The sequence below is a fragment of the Cricetulus griseus genome, chromosome 3, assembly GCF_003668045.3.
Source record: "Cricetulus griseus strain 17A/GY chromosome 3, alternate assembly CriGri-PICRH-1.0, whole genome shotgun sequence".
Classification (NCBI taxonomy): domain Eukaryota; kingdom Metazoa; phylum Chordata; class Mammalia; order Rodentia; family Cricetidae; genus Cricetulus; species Cricetulus griseus.
Window position 1 is genome coordinate 57,842,609 of NC_048596.1, and position 13,539 is coordinate 57,856,147.

Here is a 13,539-nt window from a genome sequence, read left to right on the forward strand (position 1 = left end):
TGGTCTATGCAACACAGGATTGAAATACAGGTCAGGTAGGCAAAAATTGATTGTAGTGTGCCAGACTTGATGGAACATGTTTCTTACCCCAGCACTATAGAGAAACAGGCCAGCCTGGTCTACATACATAGTGAGACTCTGTCTCCAGAACAAAACTAACTGTAATTAACACCAGTGAGAGTCTGAGCCCAGAGGAGGTGGAGGTTAGTATGGGTGGGGACTGCACATGTTCCTCCTCAGTAGGGAATGTTAAGCATATGAGGAACCATCTGGAGACCTCAGGCTGTGCTCAGCCTCACTCTAGACCAACAGGTGAGCGAATGACCAGTATCATGATGTCCTATCCATTTACTATGACGGTCTCATTAAAATGCCATGGAAAGTTCCAGCATGGTACAGAGTTAACTTTGACTTCTATCCTGGTTTGCTTGCCCCCCCCCCCAGCTTTTTAAAAATTTTATTTATTTATTTGGTTTTTCGAGACAGGGTTTCTCTGTAGTTTTGGTGCTTGTCCTGGATCTCGCTCTGTAGACCAGTCTGGCCTCGAACTCAGAGATCCACCTGTCTGTGCCTCTCGAGTGCTGGGATTAATGGTGTGTGCCACCACTGTCCGGCTTTTGTTTGCTTTCTTAAAGATACTAGGGATGTAACCCAGAGGCTCATGAGCAAAAGGCAGGTTTTCCACCACTGAGGCACACCCAAGCCCCTGTCAGCCTAATTTTGTATTTAAATAACAGGTAGCTTTGGTTCAGTAGAATTATCTTTTAGGAATCTTTTTGAAATACATTAAATTTTTGTGGCTATATGTAAAAGTTTGTTTTTGTTTTGTAGTCCTGCCTGACATGGAACTCACTGTGTAGACCAGGCTGACCTCAAACTCAGATGGCATACACCACCACACTCAGCAAGAGATACTCTTTTAAACATAGGAAGAATCTTGTTGAAGCTATGGATCTGAATGTTTGTTCCTTATGACTACAAAAAGTGCAGTTTGATGGTTTAGCAATCTCTGTATTTCAGTCATAGCAGGCTATTGTGACAAGCATTCAGAATTCACTTGGTTTAATTACCTTCTTCCTAAGGCTGTATTACAAGTCTCCTTAATGGAGTTTTATGACCTTTCTGGTCACAATGCTCAGTATGTCTGCCCTTGTGTGCTCTTTCCACCTGGGAACTGCATGCCCAAGTTTGCTGATTATATAATGCTGCTACAGCAAACAAGGTTTTCTTGGATTTTGTTACTTCTTTTTCTCCTCACCCTCCCTCCTTCCCGGATTCCATTATATGGCCTTGGTTGGACTGGAACTTGCTATGTAGACAAGGCTGCCCTCAAATTTACAGTAGTCCTCATTCATGCCTCTGCCTCTCAAGTGCTGGGATAGCAGGTGTGTGCTACCACATCTGGCCTGGACTGGGGTTTTTTCCACCTTGATGGTAATGAATGGCTTCCAGTGTCTGCTGGAAGCTATTCATTGTATGATAACAGGAAGCTCACCAAGACAGACTGGCTATTCTTTCACAAGTCTGGTGGTAATTTGCCACCTTTCCAGTTTTCTCCCCTGGATAGGACATTTCGTTGTGAAATTACATATAGACATAGTGCCATGAATACCTTTTCCAACTCCATGGTTTGGAGACACACAAAAGGAAAAGGAAATGTGTGATGGACCCTAAAATAATGTCTTTCAATAAGACTTGAGCTGTGTATAAATTTGTGTTTTCAATGACTTGTGTTTTGAATCTGTTTTGTAGGGAGATATGAAGAATAAAGTAGTTATAGCTGAGAAAGAAGCAGCAACAGCAGAAGAGCTGAACCCCAAAGGCATCCCTGAGTTCTGGTTCACCATCTTCAGAAACGTAGATATGCTTAGCGAGCTGGTGCAGGTGAGGGACTTATGCCCAGTGGGTGTAAGTGGGGAGAGATTGGGGTGAGGGACTTGCCTTGTATTATTCACACACTGCTTACCTGGGTGCTGGGAGGTGCTTGTAGGAGGATAAAAAGTCTCCTGGGACTTGGCACTTGGACAGCAACCCTGATCCCTAGGGGGCATGGTCCTGATCCCTAGAGAGTGTGGTCTTTGCTGGAGGGGCCACATTCTCTTTTGCATGCGGTTCTTGGCAAGGCTGACAGTTCTGTTCACACCAGAGTTTGAGAGGCAGTCTCATGTACCTCCTGCAGAGTCCAGCACTGTACCCTTAAGACCTTGTTCATAGTTCTTCCTGTGTGAAAGCAGGGAGTCTGGGAAGAGTCTTACATCTCCATATTGGTTCTCATTTGATGTGCTAATAGATGGATGATAGGGTGCTAGACATTCAGATCAGGTACATAGCATGTGAGACATCAGTGGAGATCTCTATGCTCCCTCTGTCAGCATCAGAGATGTGACTGCTTTTGGTATAGCCTGCTTCCACAACTGTCTTTGGATTTTTTTTTTTTTTTTTCTTTCTCCTTTTAAATGCCTACTAGGTGTCCTCCTTGTCCTGGTTTGGTTTTATTGTATCATGTCCAAAGAGCTTAAATTAGGATGATAACCTTTAGTGGGCTTAATTCTTAGAACTTTAGAACCTTAAATTCTGGGACTCGATGCCAATCTCAGGGTGAAGAAATTAACAATCTACACCTGTCATTAGTGTACGTTTTTTGAGAATCCAAGTCTTTTCATTCCTTTAGCTTTACGGTACAAGTCTAAGCAATAGTCACTGTGTAAAGCATAGAGCCACACAAGTTGTTGGCTCTTGTACATTATGGCGTTCTGTGATCTTACAGAAGTGGTATATGCAGATTTATTGTCCCTGGTGGATACTGTACAGGAAGACTTGCAACTAACTTGAGCCATTTTCTTCTGACACTAAGCCTTTTGCTTTGTCATCTCAGATGCTGGTAGCCAGAATTCTTGGTAGCACTGTGCCAACTGCAGTGTCAAGTAGTGGCAGGCGAGCTGCAGCCAGCATTGGTGTTGCTCTAGAGACAGGTAGCAGCTGATTCTTGGCATGTCGTTGCCGCCACCAGAGATACACATTGCTTTCCAGAAGTTACTACTGGACAAAAACAGAATTCCAGGAAGGACAAATGCCCAGAATCTGGGACATATGCAAGTGTGACTGCCATGATCTGTGGTTCTCTGTCTGTTAGGAATATGATGAACCGATCTTGAAACATCTGCAAGATATTAAAGTGAAGTTTTCAGACCCTGGACAGCCTATGGTGAGTACTGATCAAGCTCCTTCCTGATTGACTAAGGTGTTAAAAGGTCTGATTCTTGTCAAATTTGGGCATTCCTGAGTGTGCCTGCTCAACAGACATCAGACTTCTCTTGGTGCTGCAGTTGGCAATGTGAGCTGGATATTTGGCTGATAACAGACCATGTCCTTTCCCGAGGCTGGCTACAGGCTAGTAATTACTGGGCTGTGGTTATCACCTGGATAGCTTCCGATTTAGATGCTGGATTTTTTTGTTTGGTGGAGATCAGCACACCATATTTTTCCCAAGTGTCACATGGAGGTGGTAGGGCATTGTGGCATGAGTTTGTAATCCCAGGAGGTAGACGGATTACTTGAATATAGGCAGTCAGGACCAGCCTGAATCACAGCACAGTGAGATCCCATCTTAACAGAATTGGAAGAGCATATACAAACATGAGCAACAATGGTACAGAAATTTAGATACTAAGGAGAGTAACTTGCTGGATTTGGCCTAAAGTAACCATTGTAGATGTGACTGAAAACTACCCTGAAATAGCTTCAAACATGGGAGGTGGTCTGGCCTTTGGGAAGATGGGCTTAACATAGGATTTTCAGGGCTTGTGCACTGTTCGTAATCTGTCAGCCTTACTGTGGTTGGTGGGTTCCATTCCAGTGCTACAGGATTTCCAGTGACACATGACTGACTGGCTGGCTGTTGGCTTTCAGTTTCAGGTCTTGGAGACACACATGGTATGAGGGGCTAGGCAAGGGATCTTGAGAGAAGGACCTAGAAGTTTCTGTCTTCTCAGCTCTACCCCAGACTCTGTTTAACAGATGGAAATAGGCCTGTATAGGTGGTATTTCTTTATCAGCAGTTCTTCAGGGGCAGCTGTACAAATGTCTTTACTTTGTGAGAGATAACATTTGGCTGTCACTCTGAAGATGGGTCATGGATAGTGGGAGTTCAACATGCTTGCTGCCTCTCTTGGTCACGGGCTTACCTCTTATTCATGTGGCCACAGATGCTTCCTTTCCAGCTAAGGCTCTGGCTGTGCTACCTGATCTCTGCTTTTCCTGAACAGGCAGTTTAGAGGTTCTCTGTTGTTTTTACTTTCAGTTCATCCAAATTTAGTTGTTACTACTTTTGCCTTCATTGAATTCTTTTATTATTGTGAGATAGGGTCTTGCTTATGTAGCCTGTACTAACCCAGAATATAGACTTAGACTAAGATGGCTTCAAATTTATGGCCCCCTCCTATCTCTGCTGCCCATGTCCTGGGATTACAGGCATATGTCACCTTGACTGGCTGGTTTGGGGGGGGGGTTGTTTTGTTTTTGTTTTTTTGAGATAGCTTATTCACATGGCACAGATCTCTCCCCTTTGGTAGTTGCTTCTTTTTTGAATTCTGGGTAAAGTAAGCACAGTGAAAAAAGCAAAACTGCCTCTTCCAGGGGCTCTTCCTTCGAGGGTCTGGGTGTGTCACATGGTCCTTTCCAGCTGGGATAGTGTCTGTGTGCTCTAGTTCAGGAGCAAGCACTCATGAGCCCATTGTGTCTTGATAAGTGGCTTTGGGGTCTGTTTCTCTTTATGAATAAGTTGAGGGTAAATGCACACATCACCCTGCTTCCTCCAGTGAGCTGAATTACCAAAATCAACCTATGATAGGTCAGGCACATTAAATTTTTGGTATGCCATCACCCCCAGTTTTGCTTGTTTATTTGCATTTTTGTGAATTGTCTTTTTTTCCTGATGCCATGTGGCCTTGGTATGCCTGTTTTTCTGCAAGTATTGTCTCCCAGTGTGCTTTCTGGATACTGTACACTTCCTTTTTTTTTTTTTTTTTAAGATTTTATTTATTAATTTTGTTACATATACAGTCTTCTGCCTGCATGCCAGCAGAGGGCACAAAATCTCATTCAAGGCGGTTGTGAGCCGCCATGTGGTTACTGGGAATTGAACTCAGGACCTCTGGAAGAACAGTCAGTGCTCTTAACAGCTGAGCCATCTCTCCAGCCCCGATACTGTACATTTTCAAAGGAGCAGCTGATTCTATGCTCTCTATCCACCTCCCATAAAGGATCCTGTTTTTGTTTGGTTTTTAGAGACGGGGTTTCTCTGTGTAACTTTGGAGTCTATCCTGGAACTCGCTCTGTAGACCAGGCTGGCTTCAAACTCACAGAGATCCACCTGCCTCTGCCTCCCGAGTGCTGGGATTAAAGGTGAGCGCCACCAATGCCCAGCTAGGATCCTGTTTTCAAGGCGCAGAATAAGATCCAGATTTCATACAGAGGGAGAAGGGTGGCGCTGCCAATGCTGATTTCATTGGGAAGGTCTGCAGCCCCTGAGATGGGCTATGAGGTGTTCCCTTAAGCTCTTCTTATAGATGTTAGTTCTTACTCTGCATCTTTGCTTCAGTCTTTTGTGCTAGAGTTTCACTTTGAACCCAACGACTACTTCACCAATCCTGTCCTGACGAAAACATACAAGATGAAATCAGAACCAGACAAGGCTGACCCGTTTTCTTTTGAAGGTCCTGAAATTGTGGACTGTGATGGGTAAGATATATGTCTTTCTGAAACAAAAGTGGTAATGCTTGTGGAATTTTTAAATGAAGAGTCAGGTATAGGGTGTTCATGTGTTCAAGGCCAGTCTAGGCTGTATAGCAAAGAAAAAAGATAGAAAATGAGAATGATATAAAAAGTCTTAGAGACTGGAGAAATGGCTGTACATTTAGGAGGATTAGAGTGCAGACCCAGCACTTTTTTTTTTGTTTGTTTGTTTGTTTTTTGTTTTGTTTTGTTTCGAGGCAGGGTTTCTCTGTGGCTTTGGAGGCTGCCCTGGAACTAGCTCTTGTAGACCAGGCTGGTCTCTAACTCAGAGAGATCTGCCTGCTTCTGCCTCCTGAGTGCTGGGACTAACGGTGTGCACCACCACCACCTGTTCCCAGCACTCATTTTTAAAGTCAGCACTTAAAAGCCCTGCAGGGTTTATGTGCAGTAGCTTTTAGTTGGGAAGCTGTAATGTAGACATGGCCAAAGCTGGAAGGTATGTCATGTCCTGAAGTTCAGATATACTTGCAAGTTTGTGTTCAGTTTGTTTGAATGGGGCCAGGTCTTGAATTCTCTAGACATAATTTAAGGGATTCTGTTTGTTTACTTTTTATTTACTTTGTGAGACAGGTTTTCTGTATAGCCTTCCTTGGCTTTCTAGAAATCACTCTGTAGACCAGGCTGGGTTCAAACACTCAGGGACCCACCTGCCTCTGCTTCCTAAGCACTGCAATTAAAGGTGGGTGCCACCACTGCCTGGCTTATTTATTTTTTGTGGCACTGTAGCACTGAAGATTGAGCTCAGGAACTCACACACATAAACATAAAAACAAGTGCTCTACCATTAGATTGTGTCCTCAGCCACAACTTTTTTTTTTTAAGATTTTTATTTTTAGTGTGTATGGATGTTGTGTCTGCATGTGTATCTGTGTACTACATCCATGCAGTCCCTGTGAAGGTTGGAAGAGGATATCAAATGCTCTGAAATTGGAGTTAAAGATGGTTGTGAGCTGCCATGTGGTGCTGGGGAGCAAATCTTGGGCTTCTGAGCCATTTCTCTAGCCCATCCTGAAGTGTTTTTTTGTTTGTTTGTTTTGTTTTGGATTGTTTTTGAGCCATGGTCTCATGTGTCTCTGGCTGGCCTAAAACTTGCTGTGTAGACTAGGCCTAACTTAGCTCCACATGCCTCTGTTTCCCAAGTGCTGGGATTAAAGGCCACCATCATGCCCAGCCATGCACCAAATTCTTTTTTTGTTGTTGTTGTTTGTTTGTTTGTTTTGTTTTGTTTTTCTGAGATAAGGTTTCTCTGTGTAACAGCTCTGACTGTCCTGGAACTAGCTCTGTAGACCATACTGGCCTCGAACTCAGAGATCTGCCTGCCTCTGCCTCCTGAGTGCTGGGATTAAAGGCATGTGCCACCACTACCCGGCAAGCCCCAAACCCTGAAGAACAAAAATACTTGTTGAGTGGTAAAGTTCAGTGCAGGTCACAGTCCAGTGACAGCTTTGAAATTTGGTACACCATTTGCCACCTGATGCATGTCAGTGTTAGTCTAGACTACTCCGTAGAGATAGAGCGTAGAGTTGACTCCTTGTCTCACTGTTTGGGAAACTGACTGTTGAAGTAAAACGCTTACTAGAACCAGCACTAAGTGATTTGGGCTTCATTAAAATCCCACTTGATTTAAAGGCTTGAAGTAATTAGGGTTAGAGTTAGGGAAGCTCTTTTCCTGAGGACAGTCTGTCATGTGGGAGAGGGCTTGGCTCTTCCTGAGCACACAGTAGCCCCTGATGTCCTGTTCACTTAGTTGTTTGTGAGTTGGGTACGTGAGTGGTAATCCTCAGTTTGCTCAGAGACAGCAGATGATGCACTCTATAGCATTATGCACACTTGACGGTCTTGTACAGAAGACACATGTCAGAATCCCTATGGACCACTGTGGTAGAGTGCTGTTGTCATTTCAGAACTGTAAGGCTTTGAGCATTGGTTACTCCAGGATGGTGGGACCAGGCTAGCTTTTGTAAGCTGCCATACAGATGTTCTTTGGGTTCTTTTCCTTGGTTTGCAGATTAATGGTGTCAGACATTCCATAGGGCTGTGGTTCCTTCCTGTGTAGTAATGGGATTTCTCTTGTAGAAAGTGTCTATAACAGCTGCCTTGTCCCTGCAGGTGTACAATTGACTGGAAGAAGGGAAAAAATGTCACAGTCAAAACCATCAAGAAAAAGCAGAAGCACAAGGGTCGGGGCACCGTGCGAACCATCACCAAGCAAGTGCCCAATGAGTCCTTCTTCAACTTCTTCAGCCCCCTGAAAGGTGGGCAGGGCAGCTCAGTGTGTTGTGTGAAGTTGTTCACTCCTCACATGTTGGCTTAGCTTTCAGGAGTTGTGTGTGCACCTCAGGAGAGGATGGTCCCTTTCCTAGGTATATAGAAGGGTACAGCCAGCTAGGCAGGAGGGACCCTTCTTGGCTCAAGCTAGTCACAGTTACAAAGCTTCAGAATCAACTGTCCAGCTTCTTTTTTCTTAAGATCCGTTTTTTCTTAGTTTTACACAAGTTGATAGAGCACAAGGACTTATTTGGGATTTGTATGTGATAAGCACAAGTACATAGATTTATATTTTTTAAAGACTCGAAGCAAAACTATAATATTGGAGCTTTTTGTTTTCTGAGCTATACAATGAAGATGGGATCATGAGCCTTGTATTAATTATTGCAGTCTATCCTGCAGTACTGAATCCTGCAGTAATTCTGTAATACTGAGATGATGTTTGGCCATAATCTTTCTCAGTGTTAAAGGAGACAGGATTTTGTCATTTTCTGTGAAGGGACCATCATTGGACGTAAATGTCCATCCCTGCAGCCAAGGTCAGCAGGTGCAGAGTTGTATGTGTGGCCTTAGTTGGGTCCATTCCTGGATCTAGGCACTTGGCTTTCTTTGTCCCGGAGCTCACTGCTGTTGTCGATCACGATGCCCCTCATGGAACATTTGGGTGTTATTGTTGTTGTTAATGTTTTTCGAGATAGGGTTTCTCTGTATAGCTTTGGAGCCTATCCTGGCACTCGCTCTGGAGACCAGGCTGGCCTCGAACTCACAGAGATCCACCTGCTTCTGCCTCCTGAGTGCTGGGATCAAAGGCGTGCGCCACCACTGCCTGGCCGTTTTTTGTTTTTCTATATAGGGTTTCTCTGTGTAACCGCTAGCTGTCCTGGAACTCACTTTGTAGACCAGGCTGGCCCTGAACTCAGCCACCTGCCTGCCTCTACCTCCCAAGAGGTGGGATTAAAGGCATGTGCCACCACTGCCTGGCCGGGTATTACTATTGTAATGGCCATTTTCTTTGAGCCCAGAAATACAAAGTATGTTGTTTTGGTAAATAAGCTTAATAGTACTCAAGTTTCCTGTGTGAGGAAATCCCCTTTGAGGACACTGACATGTTGAACCAGACCCACTGTGTGGCTCGCTGGGCATAGTGGCACACACCTTTAATCCCAGCATTTGGGAAGCAAAGGCAGGCGAATCTCTGTGAGTTCTAGGCTAGCCTGATCTACGTAGTGATTTCCAGAACATCAGGGCTACATAGTGAGACACACACACACACACACACACACACACACACACACACACACACACACACACACACACACACACACACACACACACACACACACCCCACACACACACACCCACCCCGTCTTGAAGAAAGAGAAAAAAAAAAAGTCAGCTTCTCTGGGAATTTTCTTATTTTTGTTTTTAAAGCAACAGCAAAAGTGGGCTTGATAAGCAGACATGATATTAGGGGTGGTGATTTACAGTAGCACAACTCTGAAATTAGCTCATTCAGTTTTCAGCCTGCATTTTAGTCAGGCAGCACATAAAACCAGGGTCAAGTGATGAGTGCTGTGAACAAGAAAGGAGGAGGATGGCAGGGGGGTGTGTTACAGATTCGGGGATGAAGGAAATGCTGCATAGTATAGCCCCCACTGACCTTCAACCTACAGGATCGGTCTAGAAGGCAAGTGCTAGGGTGCTTGTCCCTGGGAAGATGGGGTTCTAGCCCTCAGACCCTGTACATTGCCTACATAGCAGCAGTCTCTTGGGTGGTGCTCATACAACCAACACTGTCTTTGTGCCAGTGAATGCTGCCAGGCTGTGACACCAAATGACTTGAGCCTTGTGAGAAATGCTGGCACCACAGGTTGAGCAGAAGGGATTAGGTTAACTCCAGCACATTGCTAGTCAAGGTCCAAATTATCTGTCAGGTGGTGGTTGGTTTGGTTTCATGGAGTGTGGTAAGAAGCCCACATCTCCTCTTTGGCCTGGTGAATGTCAGTACCACTATGATAGTCTTGTGTGTATACCCTCACTCATGGTTGCATCAGCCTTGGGTGACAAGCTGCAACCCCTCTGTAGGGTCATCATCAGACTTTGAATTCTTCCTTTATAACAGATAGGCATGCGTAATTCAGCATTTATACAGTGTACAGGGTCAATCTACATGGACAGTTCACTGACTGCCATCCCTAGGGCAGCTGGTTCACCGACTTCCTGCTCATTCTTCAAATTCTCAGGCTTTTTTGACCTACAGCCTTCTCTAGCTGAAGTAATATATGGAGCTTATGAAAATGTTCACAAGGTGCTATGGTGCCTCATTGGGGTCTGACAGAACTGTCCACCAGCTGAGTTGCCTTCAATGTGGATGTTAAGACATTGGTTGTCATTGTAATGTAAGTTTTTTTTTTACATTGTAATGTACATTGTAATTTACATTGTAATGTAATTTTTTTTTTTTTTCTTTTTCTAGCCTCTGGAGATGGAGAATCTTTGGTAAGATATATTATCTAATGCCCTGGTTTTCTGTCTTTCTAATCCATTCTTGCTCCTTTAGTTTCTGTAGTTAAAATGAAGTCATTATACCTTGGGCCTGGGGAGAAATGTTTGTTTTTTTATACCTGTCTTTTAGTCCCTGCTAGAGACCCAGTGCCCCTATGCTGAAAACCTAGACAGATGGCAAAGCTGCAGCTCATCTGCTCTATTGTTTTGCTTTCATGTTATTTCATAGTGCCATTTGAACATTGACTTGAAGGTCATTTTAAGTGGCTTTCAATGTGTTGACTACCCAGCAGTATAGATGATTCAGAGTAAGGGCTGAGGGTAGGGTGAGGGTGCTGAACATGTCTTTAACCCACTGAAATGATTTAATGTATTGGTTTTCTCTCTCAGGATGAAGATTCCGAGTTCACCTTAGCCTCTGACTTTGAAATTGGGCACTTTTTCCGTGAGCGAATCGTGCCACGGGCTGTCCTCTACTTCACTGGGGAGGCCATAGAGGATGATGACAATGTATGTGGGCTGGGGGGAGGGGGAGATATGAAATGCCCAAATTCCTGCATGCAACTGGGCAGCTAATTAACTTAGTTTTAGCCTTAGTCTTAGTTGGGGTAAACATCATGACCAAAAGCATCATCCAGGGAAGTAAGATGAGGAGCCTGGAGGCAGAATCTGATGCAGAGACCATAGAGGGTTGCTGCTTATTGGCTTGATCAGCCTTACTTATAACAGCCAGAACCACCAGCCCAGGAGTGGTTCCACATTCAGTGAGCTGCACCCGTTCATGTTGATCATTAATCAAGAAAATGTACCACTGTCTTGCCTTTAGGCACATCTCATGGAAGCCTTTTCTCAATTGAGAGTGCCTCTTCCCAAATGACTGTAGTTGCCCCTGTTTTAGTCTGAAAATAGAAAGGGAGCTTATCTAACATGCAGCCAGCAGCTCTTTGTCACTCCTTCCCATTCTTAACTCTTGTTTTGAGCAACTTTCAATACTGGAAAGTCCCTCATCATACAGCACAGTCCTTGCTCTGCTGGGCTGAGCTGGGCCTGCAACAGCAGCATGTGCCTCTCGGACACCTGGATGGAGCAAGCCATCACTGCTTCTGTAGCAGCAGCACCAGGCTTCGTGCTGTCTTTAGCATAGCAGGGTGCTTATCAGCTTGGTATTGGGGCTATGTCATGGTTGTAGAAATTTAAATTGTTTTCTGTTTCCCCTGCAGTTTGAAGAAGGAGAGGAGGGAGAAGAGGAGGTAAGGAAGAAGGTGCATGTAGTATTCTCACACCAACCTTGTATAGCTTTGAGTTCTTTGCTTGGAGTTAGGAGGTCAAAGGGTCTTGCTCTGGTTTTGGTTGCCATTTTGATTTTTTTGTGCCCATAGATTTTGACCCTGTAATTGCTTATAAAAATGTCTTAGCTGGTGATGGTGACACCTTTAATCCCAGCACTCGGGATGCTGAGGATCTTTGTGATTTTGAGTTAGGCCTTGTCTACAGAGCAAGTTCAAGGACACCTAAGGCTACACAGAGAAACCTTGCATTGAAAACAAAAGAAAAAAAAAGTACCTTAATAATTATTTAATAAGCAATGTTTACGTTTTTAGAAGTGTTTCTGAGTTACCTGTGAAAGCAAAAAGATATGTAGAGTAATTGTTAGTGACTGGCCCAAAAGCAGGTCTCTGCTGTGATTTGCTTGTGGAAAGCAGAAACCACAGGAATCTTAGCTTCTGGGTCAGTCTATTCAGCTGAATCTTTTTTTCCTTTCATTTTTAAAGAAATACTTTTCCAAGATTTTTAAGAAAAAACTTTTATTTATGCTCATGTGTGGTTATGCTTTGAGTGCTGGTTCCTGGAGTGCAGAAGGCGTCTGATCTCCTGAAGCAGATGTTTCCAGGGGTGTGAGCATAGGTACTAGGACCTGAATTCAGTCTCTCTACAAGAGCAGTTTGTGCTCTTAACCACTGAGTGTCCCTCTAGCTCTGGTTTCTTTTGTAAGAATTAGCTTTAGTTGTGCAAAATAAAAATAAGCTGTGTGTCACTTTCCACGTGTTCAGGTGACGCCCTTTGGTCATGTCCTTAGTCATCTCCCTTTACCTTTGTCTCCTTTTATTATAGGAATTGGAAGGTGACGAGGAGGCAGAAGATGAGGATGATGCTGATGTTAACCCCAAGGTTAGTTCTTTGGGGACTTCCTGAGTCTACCAATATTGCACAGTGGGGCTTTTAAAGCTTCTTCCCATTTTGAGGCAGTGATGCTAGGAATATGTATATCCAAAAAAAAAAAAAAAAAAAAAAAATCTGCAGTTGAGGGCTAGAAAGATGGCTCAGGGATTAAGAGCACTGATTTTGTAGAGGTCCTCTGAGTTCAATTCCCAGCAGCCACATGGTGACTCAAAACTACCTGTAAAGAGATCTGGTACCCTCTTCTGGCCTGCAGGGACACATGCAGACAGAATACTGTATACATAATAAATAAGTAAATATTAGTTTAAAAAATCTGCAGTCGAGGAAAGACACCTCATGTGCCTGGAGCATTGGGTGTTTAATTCAACTAGGTGTTCAGCTCTGTAGACTTGAGCATGCACCTGTAGTTTCCAGCTCTTCCTTAGAGGAATGCTGTAACAGGAAGCACCCATGTTTGTCTGCAGAGGACCTGGCAGGGATTGTGTGCTGTAAAAAAGAAAAATTAGCTTGTGGTCAGAACTTCACATTCATACTTGCTGAGAAAATTCAGGAAAGGTGTCCTAGACATCTGTACGTACATACACACAGCTAAAGAAAAAAATGGACAGGCGCAGCCGGGCGTTGGTGGCGAACACCTTTAATCCCAGCACTCGGGAGGCAGAGGCAGGTGGATCTCTGTGAGTTCACGGCCAGCCTGGTCTCCAGAGCGAGTGCCAGGATAGGCTCCAAAGCTACACAGAGAAACACTGTCTCAAAAAAACCAAAAAAAAAAAAAAAAATGGACAGGCTACT

The 13,539-nt window shown here is 44.1% G+C and overlaps 1 protein-coding gene and 1 non-coding gene across 5 annotated transcripts in view; both read left to right on the plus strand.

Annotated features, from left to right (window-relative positions):
• Nap1l4 (nucleosome assembly protein 1 like 4) overlaps positions 1-13,539 on the plus strand; it is a 36,255-nt gene that overhangs the window by 16,191 nt on the left and 6,525 nt on the right. For all 4 annotated transcript variants that reach the window (XM_027408843.2, XM_027408841.2, XM_027408842.2 and 1 more), the window contains exons 7-14: positions 1,753-1,884; positions 3,134-3,205; positions 5,600-5,739; positions 7,903-8,048; positions 10,538-10,560; positions 10,957-11,076; positions 11,787-11,816; positions 12,679-12,735. In XM_027408843.2, the coding sequence (XP_027264644.1) occupies positions 1,753-1,884; positions 3,134-3,205; positions 5,600-5,739; positions 7,903-8,048; positions 10,538-10,560; positions 10,957-11,076; positions 11,787-11,816; positions 12,679-12,735 (720 nt within the window). The remainder of the gene's footprint in view (positions 1-1,752; positions 1,885-3,133; positions 3,206-5,599; positions 5,740-7,902; positions 8,049-10,537; positions 10,561-10,956; positions 11,077-11,786; positions 11,817-12,678; positions 12,736-13,539) is intronic.
• On the plus strand, positions 3,804-3,930 carry LOC113831553. The gene has a single exon (XR_003484059.1). It is a non-coding gene; the product is annotated as a small nucleolar RNA SNORA54 (small nucleolar RNA).